This window comes from Lissotriton vulgaris, chromosome 11 (assembly GCF_964263255.1).
Source record: "Lissotriton vulgaris chromosome 11, aLisVul1.2, whole genome shotgun sequence".
NCBI classification, from domain to species: domain Eukaryota; kingdom Metazoa; phylum Chordata; class Amphibia; order Caudata; family Salamandridae; genus Lissotriton; species Lissotriton vulgaris.
Window position 1 is genome coordinate 590,450,088 of NC_141699.1, and position 25,177 is coordinate 590,475,264.

General features: G+C 44.7%; 1 protein-coding gene across 2 annotated transcripts in view; it reads right to left on the reverse strand.

Moving 5' to 3' along the window:
* HR (HR lysine demethylase and nuclear receptor corepressor) overlaps positions 1-25,177 on the reverse strand; it is a 394,390-nt gene that overhangs the window by 107,136 nt on the left and 262,077 nt on the right. For both annotated transcript variants that reach the window (XM_086943684.1, XM_086943683.1), the window contains 2 exons: positions 19,615-19,792; positions 10,052-10,127 (listed from right to left, as the gene is read on the reverse strand). In XM_086943684.1, coding sequence (XP_086799810.1) covers positions 10,052-10,127; positions 19,615-19,792 — 254 coding nt within the window. The remainder of the gene's footprint in view (positions 1-10,051; positions 10,128-19,614; positions 19,793-25,177) is intronic.

Here is a 25,177-nt window from a genome sequence, read left to right on the forward strand (position 1 = left end):
TATTTTCTTACATTATAGACTGCATGTTTGAAGAACTGAGGTTTGCTTACAATCTAGTGACAGTAATTACAATCTGTGAAGAGAACCACGTGTTGCCTCGGTGTAATCAGGGCCAGTTCTAGGATGTTTGGGGCCAGTGGCGGCTGGTGACATTTGAAAGTGGTGAGGCATAACTATATTGTCCTAATGCACCGCAGTGAGCGAGCGTAGCTAGCAAGCCGGAACAACGTACGGAGGGTTCGGGGGAGAACATTTTGAAAAAAGAGTGGACAAATGGTGCATTTTCAAGCAAATTTGAGAAAGCAGGAAGGTTAATAAAGGAATTGTGAAAGTGCAGTTATTACATTAATAAAGAGATGTCATATAACATAAGTAGCTGCTTATTCAGTATGTTCGCCTTTGCTCTCCCTGTGTCCTTACATATCACTCATCTGTATCTTTGCTCCCCCTGTGCCCTTACATATCACTCCTGTGTGTCTTTCCTTTGACCGTGTCCTTACATATCTCTCATCTGCGCCTTTGCCAATCCATGTGCCCTTACATATCACTCCTGTTTATTTTCCTCTTCTTGTGCCCTTGCATATCACTCCTGTCTGTCTCTGCTCTCACAGACTCCACTAACTGGACACAGCAAGAACAATTGTCACAGTTAAAATACAATTTACACCAGGGAGTCTAAAATCGGAGCAGTACATTCCATACATAAATGGTATTATTGCTGGTGTTAATCTTTTACATCACACATAACAACAAATAGCATTGTATCTCGGTGTTTCATCGTCATACCTGATATACACAATGGTCTAAAACGATGACGGCAGAGCCGGGGAACCAACGTTCAGCCTTCGCCTCCCTGGGTGACAAGAACTGTGTGATCTTGGACATGCCACTTCGTTTTGCGCCCTTTCTTTAAATTTCCTCCTCACCAGAAAAACTCGACCCTTTAATTAGTAATAGCTTCGCCACTGCTTTAATAACTTTATTAAAAGCACGGGTTGTGACTGGAATTTTAAATGAGCAACAGTTGAAAGATCAGGCACTGGAGGGAAAGGCCTGGGACATGGGATCCCCTTTTCCCTAGGATTGGCATCTCCGACTGTAAACAAGACAGTGCTTGGAGGACTATGTGGCCACGCTCTAGGCGCTCTAAATATGGCATGAACACACAGAGCGTTCAAAACATCATCTATAGCAACTCAGCCAATTGTCAACTGAAGTGTGTGGAAGTTTGAAGGCTCAGATTGCACTCCTGAGCTATAAGGTACGGAAGGTTCAATCGGCAAGTGTTCAACTCACTGAGTCATTCATTGTACCACTGCACACTGAATTGGTTTTTGGCACTTTATAATAAGGATTGATACTTGTCAAAAATAACCACTTTAACCAACATTAAAACAATAAAAGTTTCAGTTGCCTTACAGGTTTTGCAGTGGGTGCATACCTCATACAGCTACTTTAACACTTTTGTAACGCGTGATCTGCCGGTTATACATGCATCTCTGAACACATGCAACAACTCACTGAGCAATGTTACCGATAATTCAAATAAGTGACCTACAACTTACATGCAACATTCTGCCGTAGGTTCTTTTGACCCTCTAAGTTATTTTATAATTCAAACCTATGATCAGAGTGAACACAGACCTCTCCAGCAAGTGCATTAACCACCTGAGCTGTATTAACCACCTAAGCTGTATTACTGGCATATCATGCGACTTGCCTGATGCCGAGAGATGCCTGCAGCAGGTGCCTTAAACCCTCTAAGGAATCTTAAATTGTGGTTTTGGAAAAATAAGGCAGGCCAGGCAGAACAGTTTTACTATCACATTTTTCTCAATGTCAAATTATTTTGTGGACAGTGTTTGTAAAATGAATCTATACGTACTGCCAGACCAAAGGCAGACTGTCACTGTGTCACCTGCTCTTTTCCTCCTTGCAGTGCTCTCTATGGTGACTCACTCGCCCCATTTCAGCCGCCACCCCTTCCCTTGCCTCAGTTCCAGCCCTGCTGGTAATTGACTGACTCAGCCCCAGCTCGACTACAGCAAAAAGGGATTGCCTGAGATGTGATCGGACCAATTTGCACGCTGCTACTTTATTTTACCGCTGCTCACCGATTAGTGGAAATCTTAGAAGTAATGACGCGTATGGCTTAATATTATCACCTCAGAGAAATTTTCTTTGCCACGTTATTACTTGGGGCCCTGGGCAGAAATGGAATGTGTGAAGCCCCTCTAAATCGCGGAGACATGGCGCATTCAGGGCTGTTTGCATCTGAGTAGATGCCCCTGAAGCTCCCGCCCTCCCCCCCCTTCCTCTGTCACCTTCAAGCAAGCACCTTTAACAGCTCATCAAGGGCTGGAGGTGTGAGGATTGCCACCCCGCTGTGCCTCTCCAATGCTGCGGGGTATGTGAGCCTTTGTCCTGCCTTGGAGTCTGTTACACTGGCCTCAGCATCTCGGAGTCAAGAAGAGAGGTGGGTGGAAGATGCGCCGGCTTCAGGGAGTTGCGACCGGTGCCGGTTAAAATTACGGACAAATGGCGTCCGTTAAAAGATCCTTCACGGACAACGGACAGACGGCCGAAATTACGGACTGTCCGTGAAATTTACGGACGGTTGGTCACCCTATTCTGAGCTCCTGCACCTTCATGCCTTGGCCGTGCATAGGGCAGCTGTATCCCTGCACCCCAATCCTCCTCCTCCCAGAAGCTAGACTTGCCCAACTAGTGGCCACCCCCACACTGGAGCAATCTAATACGGAGGACGTTTGCCACGTGCAGAGCACGTCCGGTTCCCCACAAGTCCTTGATTGTTGCGTGACGTCACTGCGTCCTCTGGCTTTTTCCTGCACGTCGCCCCTCCCCAATCTTGTCCTGGCGTTCACCCTCATGTAACCCCCAGACGGACATTGTCCAGCCAGCATCCTTTGGCGCCTTTATTCCCCAGGCCTGTCCTGACAATTCACCCTCCTACACTCCTATTATCCAGCCGTGCCCTGCCACTTGCCCCCCATACACCCCCGGTGCCCTGGCCGTCACCCTCTCGCAGTCCAGCCGCGGTGTCTCCTTGAGTAACCCACGCAGGCCCAGCTTTGTCTAATTACACACACTGAGCAGGAACAGAGAAGTCTGTTTGTCCACAAACAACGCCAGCTCAGCTTGGCAGCCGCCGTGGTGTTATGCAAGCGAGGACGCCGCCAACGGGGCCGAGTCTGGCAGGAAGGAGGCTTCTGCGTCCTGGGTCCCGTGTGCCCGCGCAATTGTCCATCCGTGGTGATGTCTACATATCTGCCTGTCTCCGCGTCCGTCTGTGCATAAAGGGTAACGTCGTACTGCCCCATACAACATCAACCTGCTTTAGGCTTCCTCTGTTATACGAGGTGCCATACTTCCGCCGCGGATTCGTCTGGCTGTCCCTGGGTCTCCCTGCGCATCGCAGTCGCCACTCGCCATCTGCCCATCTCGGGCATCGGCGAGCCATCCTATACTATGTCCGTCTATTCCTCCATTCGACGCCTGCCTGTGCCGATGGAGTGTGCCCAGGTGTCTGTTTTAGTGCGTCTACTCGTATTTCCTAGGCTAGAGCTAGTGGCGATCCACACGCGCTCAGATTTCTTTTTTTGGGGGGGGGGGGCTAGACAACTCGGTAAAGATTTGTTTGTGAAGAGAGGCACGGTTGTGGGTGGACCACCCGTACACACAGTACCCTACATGCAGACTAGGATTGTATGTAACTTTTATTGTGTGCGTAAACACAATTTTTGAGGACATATCGTTTTTCAGATCTGCGGCACAAGACATTGTTTGCGATGAAAATCATTTGTGGAAACTATGGGGCATTTTTACAAAGAATCGACGCAGGGCAGCGCTGCAAGTCATTTTGCTGCGCTGCCCTATGCTAATTCGAAAGGGCAGGAAAGCACCCTGTTATTTACAAGATACAGTGCATTCCTGCCCTTTCAGCCGGCGCACAATTAGCAGCCCTGCACCAACGCAGGCACCCTTGCACCATAATGCAAGGGTGGCTGTGCTGTTGGCATGATTGTTTTTGTGCAGGAAGGCACATATTCCTGCACAAAAACAATCATTGGAGGCGTTTTCCTTCCTATGGGGCATATTCACTAGGAAATAGCGCAGCACTGCAAGCAATCTAGCAGTGCTGCACTGTGTCATGTCAAAACACAGGAATTCACCACATTTACAAGAATACGGTGGACCCCTGTGTTTTCTCTTGCGCTAAAAATAGTTACCTAGCGTTAACACAAACACCCTTGCGTACTAGTGAAAGGGTTCCTGAATTGCAGGGATGATTTCCTGCAACACAGACACCCTTGCACCCCCTGGAACGCAGCACCCTTGCACTATGGTGTAAGGGTGTCTGTGTTGCAAGGAATGATTGTTTATGTGCATGAAGGGACACCTTTCTGCACATAAACTTTAAAGGCAATTTGGTCTTTCTCAGTGTGCTGCATTCTGCAGCACACTGAGAAAGAGCAAAAACAAGGAGAAATGCAAGTATTTCTCCTGATTGCGCCAATCTTAAACCTGCTTTTGAATGGTGTTAGTTTTTGGCGCTGCCTCAGATTTACAAATCCATGTAAATCTGGGGCAGTGTCAAAAAGCAATCGGTGTTGCCAGTGGCGGCCGGCATGGTTCCCGGGTGGGGGGCGAGTCGCGCGGGAGGGGGTTTTGGGGGGAATGATGTGCGCAATATGAAAATAAAAATAAAGTTACCTTGCCGCCGGGTCCAGCGTCTCTGCTCCTGCACTCCTCTTCTTGACTTGAGGAACAGGAATCACAGACATGCCCCACTGACCAATCACAACGATGCAATGCAGCATTGTGATTGGTAAGCATCCCGGCTCCTCTGACCAAGCACAACACGGCAATGCAACGTTGTGATTGGTCTGAGCGCCGTGTCAAGGCGCTCCGCCAGGGGCTGGAGGGGTGGGCATGTTCTCCATGCAGGCTGTAATGCAGTTGAACGCCCACTGCAACACCCATTGCAAGCCCCTATCATGCAGATATCTGCATGAAAGGGTACCATATTTACAAAATGGCGTTAAGCCACATAAAGTGACTTAATGCCACTTTGTATATATGGGACAGGGATGTCGGAAAAAGTGACAATCCAGTGGCACAACCCCCTTGTAAATATGGCCCTATGGAAAGAGGAAAAAACATTACGCCACCCCTTGGGAGATGCACGGTCTTAACGCACTCCCAGATTTACACCATGTTGTAAATCTGGGCATGTGTCAAAACCAATGGGCATTGCGTGGGAACACCTATTGCAACACCCAGGACATGCCTCCCTGACGCATTGTGAGACTTGCGTTGCGTTGCCTCACTCCATATCTACAAGGCCATGAAAAGCCACGCAGGGTGGCTTTGCGTGGCCTTGTAGATATGGCCAAGCCCTGAGCGCCACCAGACCGTCACAAAAAGTGATGTTCCGGCGGCACACAGGGCTTGTAAATAAGCCTCAATGAAACTATATGGTTGCCGTATGGGCTGTGTTAGCAGTGGTTCCTGCTTGACTTACAGAAACTCGATGGCCAACTAGCCTGCCATGCGCTCTGCAAGAATCCAATCTTTCCAACCCCAGAAGCCTGTCTTCCAAAGACAACACAACTACAAAAATGCCTTGAACTCCAAATCCAGAAGGTCCAGCATGCCAACAAGAACCCTTGTGCTCCAAGCACAATGAGCTCAGCACTCCAAACTGAAGTAGTCTTTCAAACCCAACAGAGGACTGCACTGAAATTACATGGAGCCAGCATTGCGAAAACAGCCTTTTTGCCAACTGGAAAGTTTCTCAGCACCTTCAAACAAACCAAGCTTTCCATTAGAAACAAAGCTCTCAAACCCAATGAACTTGCTTTACCAAAATCTATGCCTCTAGCGCTTCAGTTGCAAGGAACCAAGTCAAGTAAACCAAAGGAGCCTTATACACCGAACACTACAACACCCATGGAGCCCGAAACCTCAAGTGTAGGGTGCAATGTAAAAATGTAAAAAAATGTAATGTAATTTGACTTATATAGCGCACAAATCACCCGAAGGTCTCAGGGCGCTTGCTTAGGGAACCCGTCCTGGTATTCCCTTGTGAGATACCCCCGGCAGGGTATCCACAAGGTGAAAGCCAGGCATCCCGCCGCGAGGGGCCGTAGTGGAGATTAAGCAAGCTATTGCCCAGAGTCGCAGAGTGTGACCCCGTGAGTTGAGTAGGCACCGGCGCGAGAATTAACGAGTCCGTGGAATTTTTGAGCCCGAGACCCTGCCGCGTCGGGAATCGAACCCTGGTCCACGGCCGCTCTCAGCCTCCGGGTCTGCCGCCTCTAACCACTGAGCCACACTTCTCCACTATGATGGTGCATGATTCCCTACTTCCAAGGATCCTGTTACTCTTACATGACGCCATGCAATACCATTCCACACAGCCCGCAAATGCAAACCACAGAACCTCCAAAGGCAAAAAAATAACACTAGGTGTCCTAAAGTGAGTCGTTCACAGGCCAAAGGTGGGTAAAGGGGAAGATACCCAAAATCCCAAAGTTTAAGGGGTGGCTTCAAAGTAATGAGGCCAAGGTCCACAGCAGGAGAAATAAGTTGTTTGCCTTTTAGAAGGGCGGTAGCCAGCAGAGTCTAACGGAGGAGCAAGGTGCACCATGTTCAGGAAGGCTTTCTTCTTGGATATGACTCAGAGGCAGGTAGTGAAGTATTTGATCCGTTGCACTACAGTAAGTCATGGTTCTCCTACGAGGCGTAGTCCATAGTGCTCAGATCGCCGGAGTATCTCGCCCATGAAAAGAGCCTTTCAGGTTTTGTTTTCTGATATTCAATTAGTGGATAAACAGCGTTTACCTGGGTGCCTAAGTGTGTGTATTTGGTATTTTTACTTTTGATTTTCGTTCTGGTGGCACACTAATCCAGTATTTGTGCAGAGGCCGAGACTTGTCCCTGGCATGAGCATGTCTGAGTATGGTGTAGACTTGTGTACATCCTGTTACTTACAGTTGACTACTGTCCCTGCCATGGGTTTAGCAAACAGAGCAGTTTTGGCAGAAAACCCTAGTGCGACCAAACCTTTTTACCAGAGTCACTGGAGTGGATGCCTACTTGTGTAAAGTTCTGCTCCTATGTGCTTACCCAGTCTCTAGTTCTAACATCTAGAGTGTGTGTTATGCATGTTGCTATATCTAGCCAGTGTGGTACATGCATGGTGCCTGTGTGTGAGCAAGGGTAATGGGGCCAGTGGAATCCATTTTGGATACTGCCAGCCTAGCCTTGCACAAGATGGTAAGGTGAGGGTCCTTTTACCAGACAGTGGAAGTAATTTGCTCACATTCTTGAAGCTTAAGGTTGGGAACCTAGGTACAGAAGTGAGGTGGGTCACGACAGAGCTTCTTTAGCTATTCAGTGAGGTCTTTTGGTTAGCAAGGAGCTGCTGATTAATCTTCCTGAACACTGCCATTTGTTGGATGGTAGGGGTGAGGGGTGGGATTGCAGACTCTGTTTCTTGGATGAGGAAACCTTTACGTAAGACCTGCCCTTTTGTCTTTTTCAGATTAGTCCTTCAGTTGGGCTGATGGCAGACATGAGCAGAAACCTCAGACCTCTTTGTGCTTGTTATTGGTAAGCCATATTGGAGGCTACTATGCTGTGGGAAGAATCCCTCTACCCAAAGATATGTCTGAAGAACCACCTGCAAAGGACACTTAAAATGGGCACCACCATAAACTGGTTCTATCGTTTTAGACAGAGAATTTACACATCCTGTCTGCCAGTTGTGAATAAAAGTGGGACCCTTCTACCCCACTTATTGTTTCAGTTTCAAGTCTTCAATGGCCATGGAAGGGAGTGCCTCACAGTGCATTCATAGGACTGCTGTGCAATCAGAGCTGGTGTCTGCTTGGCATCCAGTCTCCCAGAGGTGAGCGGACTTTGCCTAAGGTCTGGATCTCCTGCTGGAGGAGCTGTGTAACTAACATAAAGGGCCTAGGGGCCTGTCTGCCTGTTGATAGAGGAAAGGAGCCTGCCAATCCTGGTGGAGGAGAGCTTGAACAGGAAGGAATGAAGTGCATCATGTTCCTGTTGTTCTTGGGGTACCTTGAAGAAAGCACTTTTGGCGAGCAATCTGTTGGATCCGAGCATCAGAGAGCTCTCAAACTATGCATAATGAATCCTGGCCCAAACCAGAATACCACAACCGCAAGCAACGAGGCCCGGTTGTTACTGTTATTGCATGTTGTGATTGGCCTGTATATGGCTACATCTGCCCAAGCTGAGATCAACGTGTCCATGGCTGCATCTGCCTGCGTTGTGTTCAGCCTGTGCTACCCAAGCTGCGATTAAACAATGATGGCTGAAAATGATGAAGTTCCGGGGCTACATATGACCGCACCATATTAAGGCTGCTGCCTACTGTTCCTGCCTGCCAAAGGATCAAGAGCGGGCACCACTCAATCTGAGTGTGTGGTGGCAAGGCTGACCTGTGAGTACTGACTCCACTGGAGGCTGGTAACAGACTAACTGAGACAGAGGGCACATACTTTTAGGGGTGATTCAGTCTGCACATGAGCTATATCCATGTTATTCCCGAAGAGGGGGCGCTCAGGAATGGGGCAACAATCTGGCGATGGGGGACATTGAGAAAATCAATATGACTCAGCACCTGTCAAATAGCACCATGAGACACTAAATTGTTTCTGTTATAGAACTGTGTAATATAGAGAGTATACTATTGCTAATAACATTCTTTCTTGAAAAGATAGCCACTGAGCTGGGCATTTTTTTATTGAATTGTTGATTGATTGTTGATCTCACTATCCCTGTGAAGCCTGTAATTGATCACCGTTGCTACCGTTGGCAGAGAAGTGCAGAAAGGGTTGTCCTTGGCCCCATTTGTAGAGACACAGTTGGATAAATCATGGGACATCAGAAGCAAACAACCTCAGCCCACAGGGTTGAGGCCCAGTAGCCCCTGCTTGCAACACGCCCTCACCGAACAGGTTCTGACGCAAGGCCATTTGGAAATGAGAGGGCTGACACTGTGACATAGAGAGGTACAGCCAGCAGAAACATGGTAAGTGTGTTGCCAGTGCACAAAACACAGAAGAAGCCTTATTGAGAATACTGTGGGGATTCCAGGAGGCACATACATAATGTTGTGACCTGCCCTATAGGCCAAAGCAGTACAAGATGATATCCCTCATACTCAAAAGACTTCACTGGCCCCCTTCTTTTCCACTGCATTGATTTCAAAGCCTGCTGCTTTGTCTATGAAGAGAAATTATTAATCACCCCACTGTACCTTGAATGCAAGATCAACATATCTTTTGGCTTTCGAAGCACAAACAGCATTGCGCCGTATCAGTCTACACAGTCCTCCTCTTCACCTCCTATCCTGCTCCCATTTACTTTTGAGTTTTCCCTCTCACTTGTGATCCCTTCCTGTACAGTACTCCCTTGCTCTGTAGCTTTGTTCCTTCTATGTAAATGCCCTACACACAACTGAAGAAAGATAAAGCCAGACGTTTGGCAGTGTCAGAGTTAGTGACTGTGAAAGTGAAGGTTTAAAACCACAAGTCCTTTGGGGAGAAATTAAGAATGTAAACCTGTATACCAAGGAGAAAAGGGTGGAGAGGTATTACAGTGGAAATTCTCATTTTCAAAAAGTGCAAAACTTTGAATTTTCCCATAGAAGAGATTCCTGGAAATAGAGAGTTGGATTTTGGACACATGGGGAAGCTCACAGGCAACTTTATCTTGTCTGTATTACCTGTAATGAAGGGGGAACATTGGGAAGAAGCAGGGAAGGAAAACAGTAAAGGAATTGAAAGAGCCCTGGGTCTTCAGAGGGGACCACTACCACTGAGCTTAGCAGGGTAGTGCACCAAATCTGTATAAAAAATGCAGGGCATTGGTTCAAACTGAAGTGGTTTAACTCAATATTTCATGTCTCTTAATTTATAATGAGTACTATTGATCTTGGTCACAGGAGCATTGGTTATCTGCCTCTTGTATGACAGAGAGAGAGTTCACTTACCAGTTAGGCCGCAGCTCTTCCAAGCTCCATTCCCCCTTCCGACAAAGTCCTTTGCTCTTCTCACGCTGCAGTCTCTCTGTTAAAACAGGGATGAGTTATTTACTTGTGGTTGTCTCCAAGCCCATCAGGGCTTTTCTCAGATATGACATCATGCTGCCCTGTACAGTAAACAATGCTTAGAGATTCTTTCTAATTTGTGGGTCATTTTGTTTAAATGTAATGATAGTTCTCCAGTAATGGTTTTTATTATATGCTCATATTGTTTGAATAGTCCCCTTTCTCAGGCTGGAAACCCTCAATACATGAATGACGCCATAAAAGTACATATAACATTAAAAATTGTTTAAAACCATAGTATGTCCAAATCATTATTCAGAAATGTTTTTATTCCATCTTGAGGGGCCGTGCCCATACAAAACCAAGAAATATACACAATATGGAGAGCTGAAGAGACATATAAGTAACCTTTACCTTTCCAGCTCTGGGTCTTTCATTGAAACATGAGTTGAATAGGTTATAAAGCAGTGATTACTTACCATGGTGTGAGAGTCAGCAAAACAAAATCTTCAATACTGCCTGCCATATTAGTGCCTTATATCTGCCACCACCCGTGTCTAAAGAGTACTGTTTCCGTGGTGTGCTGTATTTCGCACGTCACAGCTATGTGGATCGCCTATTAAGACCTATTCATATGGACATTTGCAGGTGCTGCCATGTCTGCAGCTTCCATGCATGTTTGTGTTTGCTCCTCCATGTCAGAGTTTTGTGCATGAAATACTCTGGTCTCAGTTTGGAGTGCGGTGGACTGGGTATTCTGTCACATACATGATAGAGTACCATAGCTGCCAAACTCATGGTCTGCCCATCCAATTGGGAGTCAGGTGGGCCACCAGTTTTCCGTTGGCGGTGCCCCAGTTGGCTCTGTTGATGGAAAACTTATTCGAGCGGCCTGATGGTGTGCTGGGAGTCAGTGTAAGGACATTTGACTGCCTGCCCTCTTTAGGACAGACAGTCTAATGTCCTTTTTAGGTCTCTCTTAGGCAGAGCATGCCCTGCATGTGCTGTATCTTAGAGACATGCTGTATCTAGGATATGGGATTTAAAAAAGTGGCAATCTTTTCCATTGGTTCCTCTTACTGTCCTTTAGTAATGCTGGTTTTTCATCTGTGAATACACTTAGTCGTCCCTCCTTTTTTAATTTTGTATCCTCCCATAAGGACTGCCCCTGTTACATGTGTTTTTACTCTTCATGTTAGTTATACTTTGAGAGCAATCTTTTTTTGTTTGGTTGGCCTGCCTCTGTTCATTAAGTGTTCTGTTTACTTGGGCATGAAACATCGGTCTGCTTGCCTTCCCTTAATCTCCCTGTGACTCTCCTTCACCCCTCCCACAACACTGCTTGCAGGCACCTTGCTGTCCCTTAATCTCCCCGTGCCTCTCCCTCACCCCTCCCACAACACTGCTCGCAGGCCCCTTGTTTTCTGTTTGTCACCACCAAGAAAAACAACATTTTATGAGTTTGTTTTTGAAAAATAAAAGGTTTGGTGCCTGGCCATCACTTTCTCTGCCTTCAAAGGAGCTGCCTTTACGGTACTGGGATCAGCGCTCAGCTAGCGGTGATCTCTAAATTTAGCAGGTAATAGTCCATTATAGTGGAGGATGTACGGTTCTCTGCCACCCTGACTAATGGACTGCTGCCAGTCAAACTCAAAATCTTGCTGTTTCCTGTTTTATCCGGGATTGTTCTATGACCGATAACCCAGATCCAACAAGCAACTAATTCAGTGCACTCAACTTCATAAATCCACTGAGGTCAAAGAGTTCTCTGTGCATACAAAGTATGTACACAATGTCTTTTGGTTGATATGAAATATTGCAACTCTGGGAATTAACTTGGGGTTGAGTTCTCAGTTACAATTTATCAACAAGGTTTTTTGATTTGGAAAGAAACCGCAATGGAGAAAAACTTTAGAAGAGTGAATATAAAGCATATATTTATCACATATACATTTTGAATTATCCAAATGATAATTCATTATCTTGACGTGAGAAGTTAAGTAAGAAATAAGATGCGACATTTCAATGTATTTACCAAAGAATCATCAGACAGGATCAATTTATTACAATATAGAAATACAGAAGTTTTCAACCCCACTCGAATTTTTTTTTTACTATTTTCTCACTATTTTATGTGTTCAAGGATTTAGAATGGGAAGCAAGCCCACTGTATTATTCTGCATGTTAGTGTGTGTTGTGCATACTTCTTGAATTTGTTTGTGCTTCTGTCTCTTTTTTTTTGCACCTTTCTGCCGAGATTGCTAGATCAACCATCAAGATTTGTTTTGGAAGAAATTCAAAGGACCTTTACTAAAATTTAAAGGTGTGACAATGGAATATCGCTAAACCACCATCTGTCTGCACATAAGAGTATTAAGGGCAGGAGGAATTAATTTTTGAGAATTAGCACAATATGTACTGGGCTCTCTGCCCTCAAGAACTCGCCTTGCCTCTACCTATCATTTTGCTGTACAATCAGGTTATTGGGTTATAGTAATTGATTAGGTTATAGGAACTGTTTAATGTAGTGTTGTCTCTTGTTATGGTACAAAGCACACTACCTTTTGGTAATGTTCAACCTCTGTGTAGATCATCAGAAGCAACAGAAAGGCATGCTTTCATTGCACACTCCATATCTCTTTCGGTGTGCAGGTTGGACTACACTGCCAGCAGCAGTTTATCTACTTCTTTTACTAAGAAATCCTGTCCATCAAACGACATGTCTAGAAGGCGTGCTTGCGCACTAGAATGGAGGTTTTACTTATATTTGTCTTCAGAGCATCCTATTGCCTAAATGGCAAAAACCTGTTGTCTGCAATATCCATAAAAGTTTTCATTGACTAGTTGGATACCGGTAGACCATCAGTGATTATGATTCTTGAATTTTCTTGCTTGCCCTTTAAACTGGTGCCACATTTCCACATCACATCTACTCAAGTGGCGGAAGAGTCGACAGCATGATTGGCTCATGATGCCACATAAGGCCATATTTTCCTAAAAGCATCCGGTTTACCCTCTTTCTTGGCTAATGTAATACAAAGCTTTTGGGTTGAAAGATCATTTTTAACTACTACTGCCACCACGGAGTCTGGTATTGAGTTGACTCTTGCCAAAGAGGAGTTGCACCAGATGCCTTCTACGGCTTCTAATGCATTGACCCTTAGGCTGGTGTAAAGAAAGGTTTGATTATGACTCATTGACATGGTGCAGATCAGGTATAGTATGTGATAGTTTAGATTGCTCTTCCCGGGGGTCATAATTTAAAGTAAGCGCTTGTCTCCTTCAGCACTATTATGTTTCTTTTTCTTCTTCAGTCTTATTTCATTAATTATGTTGTCGGTATTGTACGCCTCTAAAGGTGTGCTTCCTCCTCTGTGGGAGATGTGAAACGTGCCATGGTCTAAGAGATATTGTAGAGGATGCAGAAATTGCTCATTCACTGTGATGACTAATATAGACCTTGTCACGTGAACCTTGCACAGAGAAACAGCACAGGTAATAGTTGTGGCCTAGATGTAGACACAAGTAAGGCTTGATGAGGTGTTGTTTTCTAAGATATTAGTGATAGAGACCTTGGCGGTAAAAGTGAAATTGGCCTTGGTAGGACTGCCATAAAAGGGCTTGCATGCACAGGATGAGTTTTAAGTTTCAGTGGTGGATTAAATAATACACCTCTAAAGCTTGTAGATCTTTGTCTATGAACTGTCTTGTGACACGTGGTAGGCTGACTCTTGTGCCTTTTTCATGTGATTTTCATGTAGCAACTCCTCACTACGATTGTCTGTGACCTTCATAATCTCTCTCCCGTACACTTCCCTATATTTTGTACAGCGCTATGAGGCCCTCTTGGTGTTTGCAGCCCTTTAAAAAAACAGGACACAACAAAATGATCATCCATTGGCTACACTCAGTCTAAGAAAGCGGTACTAATGGCACATTGCGTCCTTCCTAGACTGAGAAGGGCATGAATAACCTGCCTCCTCTGCTCCCTAAATTCACTATTATTGTAACTAAATCCCATCTAAGTAGTGCTCAATTTGAGCTAGTTTCTGATGGTGCTCGCCACCGGCATTTATTTCTTAAGACCCGCACATATTTCTGACATTCCATCAAGTGGCGGCACTGTTTATCTATTTGCCTAGTTTTATAAAGAGCACACCCCCAGTTGGTTAACAACTTTGGGCCTCATTTACAAGCCCATTGCGTCACCTGTGCTTTACTTTATTTGATGCACCGGCAGCGCAATGGGCTTGCCCATATTTGCAAGCCCACGTAAGTCACCCTGCGTGACTTTTCATGGCCTTATAAATATGAACTCCTTTCACGCATTACTCTGCGTGAAAGGGTGGTTGCTGTAGGTGTTCCCATGCAACATCCATGGAACCTGACACATTCTCAGATTTCCAACATTTTGTAAAACTGGAAATGCGCCAGAATCCTATACCTCCCCAGGAAAGCATAGAAGTGGGACAACAAGGAAAAAAAAGTTTTTTTCTCTTTCTATGCGTGCTGCATTCTGCAGCACGATTCAAAAGAGGAAAATGCAATCAATTATTGTTTTTGTGCAGGATGGTGTCCCTTTCTGCACAAAAACGATTATCCCCGCAATGCAGGCAACCTTGTACCACGACGCAAGGGTGCCTGCGCTGGCTAATGGCAGCCAATTGTGTGCTAGCGCAGGGGAAAGCACACGGATGCATCATATTGTTGTTAATACGATGCATCCCAGTGCTTTTAAAATGACGCAGCTTGGAGCTGCATAATGGCTTGTGGCACCGTGCTGCGTCATTTTCTATTAAATGAGGATGGTCTTATATATTAAAAAAAAAATTAAACTATGGACATGTCCAAACCAGTACAAGTCATTTTTACTGCTTTGGATCACCTAGCATAATCCAAACTGTCACATTTTTGGAAGTGTGATGGTGAGTTGGTACTGGCATTTGGCAGCACTGGCATGGACAATGGGTGGTGCCGCTGAAGTGGTCTCCTGAAAAATATCTTCGACCCTGTCACATATGTCTTTTTTTTACAAATTAAGCACTAAATCTAAGTAATTTATGCATGCATTTTTTTCGCAGAATAAACTAACATCTAATAGAACACATTATAGATAACATTCTACATATATACAAGACAGCACACACATATGCGACAGAACTAGCTGTCACGTTACTCTCAATACCACCTTAAACAGAATATCTCATATATAGGTCCAACACAGCAAATGCGTGCCATACTTTATCTTATTGCCTCGTTTCAACAACACAAGGCCACAAAACACATTCAGAAATCCAAAACTAGTATTAATGTCTTTACTAACTCAGTGCAAACTATCTTGCAGCAAGTACAGCCATCACAGCATGGATATTCCATATAGCTGGCTTTAATGCATTAACCACTAAGAACACAGCCACATCGGAAAAATAACATAGTGCATTGGAGGGAAATTTATAGACTCGTCCAAAACAGCTCAGACATTCTACAAAGCCAGCATTTCGCCCACAGACTAACCCTAACCGCTGGGTGGTAGAGAAAAATAAATTATAAGTAAATGGTAAATCGGTCACACTCATTTCAGGTGAGATTTGGTAAAATGCAAGAAGTGACCCCTTTAATTTTTACCAAAAGGCCTATCGTTTGATGTATTTTATACACGCATGACTCACCAGCCGTGGCATTCAAGCACAGGTCTTTTGTAACAACTTTACCAGGGTGGAAGGGAATATCCTTTTGGAAGAGCCACAACATACATTAGATTCATATTTATCCACATAAGACCCCAAAGTATTAGGAAACGGTAGTCATGACAAACAATCTTCTGCCTGATTTTTTCGAGGCACAAAATGCACATCCTTACAATATTCTTTTAGTTTTAAACAGCACTGAGCAATACATGCTACTGATGTAAGCCCATCTTCATGCAATAATAGGTTTACCAGTGGTTCGTAGTTAGTCTTCAGCCTAAACTTGTTGCCCGGAATATGTAGGGTGACCAGATCTTGAGAATCAAAACCCGAGACAGTTGGGAAAAATAGAAGAAGGACTACCATTTTTCATCTACGGAATGGCGCAGAATGACAGCTGTCATCAGCATAGGATCACAGAAGATGCATTAAGAAAGTAAATAAAATGTTATTTCTACAACCAACTTTTTTATAACAGCTGCTAACTAGCAAAGCTTTAGAACACCCAAAAAAGTGCCTCTCACTGTTTTCAGATAATCCCCTCTAAATACCGGGACATGAGCCAAAATTACCCAAATCTGCCAGGACAGCTGGGGAAAAACCGGGACTGTCCGGGCAAATACGGGACATCTGGTCCCCCTAGGAATATGGCATCTGAAGTGTTTAGTGACCCATAAATATGCCAGTAAACCACAGTTGGTCACAGAATCTCCAACTCAACCAGGTTGAGCCCTCAATGCAAAAACCATTCATGATTTCCGATATCATAGCTTGAGTTGTCTATGATGTCACTCAGAACCCAAAGCCGAAAACATTACTGTTATTCACTTTTTACCCATCTATAATGTTATGTTATGCATCACCCTCAAAATCATCTCTCCCTGCCTTCACCTGCTATGCAGGGGAAGAGGAGTAATGGGGAAGAAATATGGAACATGGCATCTCCTCCCTGCTACTAATGTGAAAAAAAAACACTCTCTGTGCCTTACCCTCCTATTACAGAAACTCTTTTCCCTGCTTTACAGAGCTGCTCTGACAGGCTCTGTGAGAGCTCGACTAGAACAGCCTGAAATTCCTTTATGATGTAGCAACAGTGAGCAGCAGCTTTTGCTAACAACTGCTGCAATGTCACAGCAGGGAGGTACCAGAATTTGAATCTGAATTCACGCTAAAGGCTTCCAATGGAAGCCATAAATAACATATAGAATTATAGTTGGGTAACAGCGAACTACAGCGATGTTTTTCACAGAGGGATTCTGAGTGACATCAAATAAACAACAAGAATGAACCATCCCCATATTTCACTTTTTACCCACCTATAATTGTATGCTATGTATAGCACACAAAATCATCAGCCCCTGCTTTCAACTGCTGTAAAGGACCAAGGAGTAATGGGAGAGCCATGCATAACCTGACCTTCTCCCCCTGACCCAAATGTGAAACCTTACCTGCCATTCTTATAGCCCCCACCACATTTCCTGCCTCCCTTCCCCCTCTGCAGCTGCTCTTCATACTTTCAGTAAAAGCAGACTAGCAACATTGTGCTGACAGGGCAGAGCCCTGTCAGCTTGTCCTGGAAGGCCTTTATGACGAGTTTTTTAATCAACTATTGCTACATCACAGCAGAGAGTTATCAGATTTAGAAACTGACATAAATGATAGAGCCTGTCTATGAGAGTCATACATAGCAATATTATAATTCCCCAACTGAAAATGGCTTTAGGCAATGGGTTCCGATAATGTAATTGGTGATGAATTTCAAATCATTGCTGTATCCCAACCCCCCATTTCATGAAGTGCCTAAAAACTTGGTGTAGTATTCCCAGAGCCCTGTAAATTATAATAATTTCTTACTGGAGCATTATTCGTTACAGCAACAAACAACTCTGTAAGGACTATCTGTTCAGCAGAAATGAAATGGCCTTGTTATTCCACTTTAGATTGTGACTATTTACTTTTGTGAGAAATAAGGTGTGTGCATCGCAGTATAAATTCTAGCTTTCTCAGGTTATGCCAAAAGAAACATCCATTGGAAAAGGAACTTAGTTATAATTACCAACCTAGACCATGGGCTAAAACTCTACGTGAGCTCAGGCTGACTGACTAGATCAAAGTAAGACCTGGACTGGCACATTATGTTTTAAACTTACTTTTAAAACACCCACGCTATGCTTGGAATGATACATGGACCACCAGGTTCCTGTGTGGTTCAGAAGAAGGCTCCTGCGTGGTTCAGAGGAGGGTTCCTGCATGGTTGAGAGCGGGGTTCCTACATTTTTCTGAGGTGTTCACCAAAATGAAGAAAAGAGGCCTTGACCATGAAAACTGAGAGGATGAACATAAAGGAGGAACAGGGTGGCCCTCAAAATGGTAATCTAGAATAATCAGAATCAGCCCCTAAAGTTGGCCAACACCATGAAGCTCCAAGGAGAAAGAGCATATGCCAGCAACTGGAGATGTGATAAAGAGTTTTCAAGTTACATAAGTATTTCGTTGGTGAGTATGAATTATGCCCATGCTTGAATGTGAAAGTTTGCACTCACATGTGTTTTTGAACATGTAAGACTGCAGCTGAAGCCTCAGTCCTGTAGATAAAGTGGTGTGGGATGTCTTCCGTCCTACTTAACCATTCTTGCCTCCTGTGTCCCAACGAAAGGTGCTCGATGAGAGCAAAAGCATTTATTTATATTAATGCAGCACACCATTTAGGTACATATAATCAGACATACCATGCAGGAAAACTTCCAACGAGCTTCTTAACTGTCCCATAAACTGTTCAGACCCCTGAGCTTTAGTTACAAGCCAGTGGCTCGACCCAACATGCATTTTAAGGGTAAATTGGGGAATGAAGAGGAAAGGAAGGGACAGGAAGAAGGGAGAAATTAGCATGTGACAATCTGTTTAGGATTTTGATTCATGATATCCAAGACCTTCTTGAATGGAGCAGAACCTGAGGTCCAGGAAGAGGGCCTGATCTCAAGGCAGCAGCCCGTCAGAATCTCAAAAAATAAAAATTATGCAGGCAATATTTTCTTGAAGATCAGAGTATGGTTTTGTAGAGCAAATCTTGTTTCAGACTAAATACAATTTGAGTTTAAACCATGAATTTGAGATAGTCTTTTTGAGAAAGGGGAAATGACATGGGGCAATTCACTTATAGACCAGGGGGAAGAGACTTTGATGATGTGGATGGGCTGTAGCATAGTTTTTTTAATAGCGGTTATGACTGTTCCAATGAATCCAAGCTGTAAACAGGGAATATACAAAGCATGTGAGTCTATGAAAGATCAGAGCTGGAGAAGTTGCATACAGATATACATTTCTTCTTTGAAAAAAAAAGCCCTCTACTGTACGTCAGTAGGAAAATTGTACATGCCAACTTTTTTCAATCTCCTCGCTTTGGCCTTAAACGAGGCCTTGCATGCATCATGGCAGCATGAAGTGCTGTGTACCCTGGCTCACTCATAGCTCCTGCAAGCACCCTCCAAGTTGTATTCCTTCCAAAAAAACTACTTGAACGGATCCTGCATTTCTCTTTGCTCTCAAGTGACCTTTATCTGGAGGCTCTAGCCTCCAGTTCATCCCTTGATTTTAGTGCCCAATTTTACCACCTGTAATATCCAGCTAGTCCTCAGCGCTTCAATGAAGCATTCCGATTAGAAAAACATTTCTAAGTAGGCCAGAGCACTCACATTACAACTTTGACCGGCTTAGAACTAATGTATGAACTCACACCAGGTATCTCATACTTCTTTTATCAAAAGAAAAAATGTTCAACTCAGAAATTAATTCAGATGGACACAGGTAAGAGGTGGTTACCTGCACTGGCAATAAAGCCTTCCCAGAATTCCTTGCTGTCTACTGAGTCTGGTGGTGGCGGAGTCCTGGAGGCAGGGGACGTGTCCGGCAGCAGTGGCCTGAGCTCCCCGCTCAGGTGTTCAGGTCCCCAAAGGCTCCTCTTCATGTTCTTATTCAGGCCCGAGACAAGGACGGGCTGCTGTGAGGGGACACAAGGCAACATTTTAAAGTCTACTATGCTGTATGCCATATGCAACAGGTGGGGGTTCTATTATTCCATGTCCAACTCCCACAACACATTCCCAGCCACTGACATGCCATGTGCTGAAAAGGCATCAGAGTTAGGTAGAACATTCGAAGGACGGGGGTTATTAGTCTTAAACTGCTCTTTTTCAAATTGTAAATTACTGTTACCCAGAGATAAACTGACAGAGAAGGGCACCCAGCGAATTCCGAAGAGGCTGGTGTCACTCAAAGGCTGGCAGAGATGAGGATAACACCCTACATGTGACTGACTCTGCTGCTGTCGTACCTGCCTTTCAAGAGTTAGCCGCCTTTACTGATGATATCATCGAAAGTGACGTCGCAGGAAGAGATATCACAAATGACGAAATCATTCTGTTTTTGCCACTTTTTATCATACCAGAATATTTTCTCAATTCTGGCCCCTGGAGGAAATGAAGGTCACAGACCAGGCTTCCCCGGGGCACTGGCATGATGGCCAGGAGGACAAGGTGGGTGGGGAGGGGGTAAAAAGAGTAGGAGAAGGGACGGGAGTAGGGAGTGTATAAAGGTGTCAGGAGAGGAAGACCCAGCCTCTTCCTAACACCTAGCACCACTGGGAGGATGAGAAAAAGTTAGTCCACCCACCCACCCTACAGGCTGTAGGCGAAGGGCACAGGTGTCGATTGTTTTTAGCATGCCAGTTTAGGACAGGTGGCACAGCATTTGGCAGTACGGTTCTTTGGAGGAGTGGTGAGTCACATATGGGCCGATCCAGTCCTGGGGGGGGGGAATTTGTACACAGGTAACTGATAGCGAGATGCAGGATGCAATGAGCAACAAAAGAAATTCAAGAGAGGATGCTTTGAGGGCAAGTGAAGGTGAGAATGGGGAGATTAATGTCACTGAGTGAAAGGGGAGGAGTGAAATGGTTAAGATGGTTTTGAGAGTGGCAAAGGGAGAATGTGTCTGTACGGGAAGATACATGTTATATTTGCATTTATGTACTGTTAGCAAAGTTTAACTGTTGCAACCTTGTCCTAACAAATGGCCTTTTACGCTTCAAGTAACAGCGTGGAGTGTAGTTATGCTGTCAAGAAATAAAAGGGTCATAGAAAGAGATATTCATCCTGTGGAAGAGCAGCACAATGTGTAACCGTGTAAATTAGGTTCAACTCTCAGCTTCCATGATCAAATGAATTTTCTCCTGTGCTCAGCTCTGCTCACACACAGGATCACATGACTGGGTCACCGTCAGTTCTATCATCATGGCTGCTGAAGGCACGGCGTTTGTGAACACGTCGGGCCCGTCAAGGTATTTATGCCCAGTAGAGCACGTTGCCTTGAGGCTATGTCCGTCGACAATTTTGACACAGCCAGTCGCTGCTCATTTAGTAACATTTGCCATGCGTGAGAATCGGCTGTTTCGGTGCGCCACCTATATCTCCAAGTAATTTACATTGTTCTCACTCGGCATGCTTGAATATTAAGGTCTCTTGTTTAAGTTTAGAAATGCTTCCTTATAGAATGCAAAAAAGGTACAAAATGTAAAAATACAGATCAATACAATCCAAGCATGAAGAATAAAAGATTGTAATATGAAACAACTTTTCTATTCTATAAACATAAAAAAGTAAACAAAAGGAGAATGTAATGTATAAACCATCAAAATTAGTAATGCATAACCTATAAGTTATATTGAGGTCTGATAGGGCAGATGTAGGTAATTCCTATTTACCGACTCTTAAATACCGAATTTTACCGATTCGGTATTTAAGAGTCGGTAAATAGGAAGGAGGCAGATGTAGGTAATTCTAATTTCAGAATTACCGAATCGGTATGATTCGGCATGCCTGTGTGTCACATGGCACAGGTGTACATGCACAGATGTGCATGTACACCTGAATTCGGTATTTTACCACCTAATTGGATTAGGTGGTAAAATACCGAATCCTGAAGGCTACCTACATCTGGGTTTTATCGAATCAGTAAATTTACCGATTCTGTAAAAAAATTGCCCCTACATCTCAAAAACCAATTACCGGTCGGTAATTCGCGACCTACATCTGGCCCTTAGTGTGAGGAATCATCCGGAATTCCGAACAGACTGGTCCACCTCTGCTACTGATTAAAGACTGTAATGCAGATAAAGTTTGTTCTGCGGCCTGAAGTGTATTCCCTCTTTCAAATGAGCAAAAGTGTAAAGGGGGGACTGTCAAGAAAAATAAACTGGGAGAAAAGTTAGCCCATAAAATCAGAGGGTGTTTTCGGGATACAGGGAGCAGCTGCTGCCTTATAGTAAAATGGTCACTTCCCAGTTTTTTTTATAACATTAAATACAAGTGCTAAGCCCATTTCTAAATGGCTCCTAACTTTGGAACTGGGAGATTAAATGATTTAGCAAAGACAGACAATGTGGTTGAAGAGGTGGAAGAAAGAGGCATGTCTAATATGACCAGAGTCTTAGTTCATGGAGGAGACTGCCCAAGCACAAAAAAAACGATGGTAAACGTTAGTCATCTTATTCTGATGGAAGGATCTTCCAGCGGATTCCTCACCTTATGAATATGTCTATGCCTCACAGTAGTCCAGAGAACTTTCCCACAGAAATGAATATGTCTAGAATTCACATTGGTCCAGAGAACTTTTCCCACAGAAATGAATATGTCTAGAATTCACACTGGTCCAGAGAACTTTTCCAACATAAATGAATATGTCTAGAATTCACACTGGTCCAGAGAACTTTCCCACAGAAATGAATATGTCTAAAATTCACACTGGTCAAGAGAACTTTTCCCACAGAAATGACTCCTTAGTGACATCACTAGAGTGTAATAGATACAAACCAGGAAGCTGGCATCATTGCCTATTTTTCATTGATATGGTCCGGCGCCCTCACCCAGCGTCTCCCTGACAAATTCTTCACCTTTCAACAGCGACTAGGTCAAATGTCTCTGCAAAGGCCCTTAGGGGTTATGCCTTGCAGATGGTGATTTAAGATATCCTTTTGGACCCCCCACGACAAATGTATGTGGTGTCTGCTACTGAGACATGATACCGTGACCTGCATCTCCCATGCACCAGAAGGCCATCATGGAGCGGGATGCCAAGTTATTTTTGGCTAAGGCAAACAGGAAGACTCAAATAGACTGCCTCTCTGAAATGTAAGTCACCTTCCAGAGAGCATTCTAAGAGTTCTGCCCAAGATAATCACAAAAAGTGCCGTAGGATGGCAAGTATTCTTTTTCCTTTAGGAACCGATCCCATTTCTGAGACATTTCAGAGTCTCATCGCTGCTCCCAGATGCCAAAGTCTTCCTCGATGCCATGCAAACCTGCAGTGCCAAATGTGAGACTGGAGTTTCCCAGTCCTTCGGCTGACCACACGCGGGGTGAGGCCTTCTGGCTAGTGATGCTGTATCTTTTCATAACAGCTCCACAACCCTCTGGGCTACTCCCTACGGGGATGTGTTCCAGCAGGCTTGGCGACTCTGGTGACTCGGGTACTAAGAGCCTTTCACTCAGACTCTTGCACTGATTTCAAAGAGGATTACAACCCTACCCGTGGAGCCTACTCTAGCGCTAGACTATGGCTGGACAAAGCATGACTCAAAGGCTGATCACGTCTTGCCATCTTACAACACTGATACTGGCTTCTACTTGGACTTACAAAATGCCAGTGGCCTAAATACCTCTCTAGAAGGGGACATTTCATAACCCTCTGATCCTGCTGACGAGGAGATTTAATATTTTACAGCAGCTATCCCGAACGCTGGGGCGCCTTGGAATTGACTTTGCATTCTGCAGAAGTGAAGTCGAATATTCTGAAGGAAATCATGCAGTCCTCCAAAACTACTGATGAACCCTTGCTTCTGTTTAATAGCACTGTCCTAGACCCTACAATGATTGCATTGGAGGAACCCTTTACAACTCCATGAGTCATCAGGCAGATCGCCAGATGTCTTAGGCCCAATCCGGGTGACATACACTTTTTGTCCTCCCACCAGAGTGTCTGGTGTTTCAAACATTGTATTCCCAGCTGAACCTCAACGCCTTTATTAAGGCTCCCATAGATAGGGAATACAAGAAGCTTGATGCCTTGGGTCACAACATTTTTTCCTTCATCAGCCTGGCTAATTTAGCTGCCTTTTAAGCTGATACGTCCATGTGTTGGAATTGGCAAAACTAGTGACTGCCCGCCTGACAGACCATATGGAAAAGGCATTCTCTTACCTGAAGTGTGAGGACCAAGATGCATCAAACAGACCCTGAAGTGTTGTTTTGACTCTGCGGACAACGATGCTAGTTCGACAATTATGCTGTCACACTTTGTCACACTTTGTCAGCACGCTTAAATGTGTTACACTGATTTTTCACGAGATGTTTGGGCTACGCTTGTGGACATTCTTTGACAGTGAGCAGCTATTCAGAAAGAAAGTTGACTCTACCGTGGAAAATTTCAAGAACAGCAGAGCTACATAGTGCTTCCTGGCTCCAGTCACCCCTGCAGGGCAATGTCAAAAACAATATCAGAAGTAATCAGGATATGTAGTCCCAACAAACGACAGCTGTCACAGCCATTCACAGCAACTATATCTACCCTTTTGAGGCAGGGGTGGATCCATAGGGGTCACCAGCAGCAGCATGCCTGTCCCCAATGTCCTCAACAGGCCCTAATGCACTAAACACACTTTTAAGGGTTTCCCCTCACAACTTCACCTTCTGGTGAGCATATCCCGTTTTCTCAGTCGGGTTGGTGTTCGAAACAGGACACTAGGGGGCATATTCACAACCCAATTACGGAGCATGATGTTACGCCATATTTGGTAATGCTGCTCTCCAATACTCTGAAAAGTCTCTGTGCCTGCGTTGCAGGGAATGATTGTTCATGTGCAGGAAGGTGTCCCTTCCTGCACATAAACAATCTCTAATGGCAATGTGTAACTTCTATGTGTGCTGCAATGGATCATGTCTTAAACCCCGTTCAGTTTGCATTACTTCCATTCGGACTGATGACAGCCACACCAAACCTTACGAAGAGGCTGATGGTAGAGGCAGCTCTGCTGCGGAGGTCAGACACCCTTGTACTGCTGTATTTGAATGACTGGCTGCTGCAGGTAGAGTCCCTGAAGCTAGTCCAACAGCTCTTCACCAGGACCTGAGCTTGACCATCAATGTCCAAAAGTCTTACCTCACTTCCACACAGAGGATGACATTTATTGGGGGTGATGCTTGAAATCATCTTTATGAAGGCCTTCCATCCTCCATGTAGGTTCTTGTACATTCAAAACGTTGAATCTAATGTGCCTCCCTCAAGCTTCAATCCCAGTCCTGCAGGTATTTTGCCTGCTGGGTCTCATGCA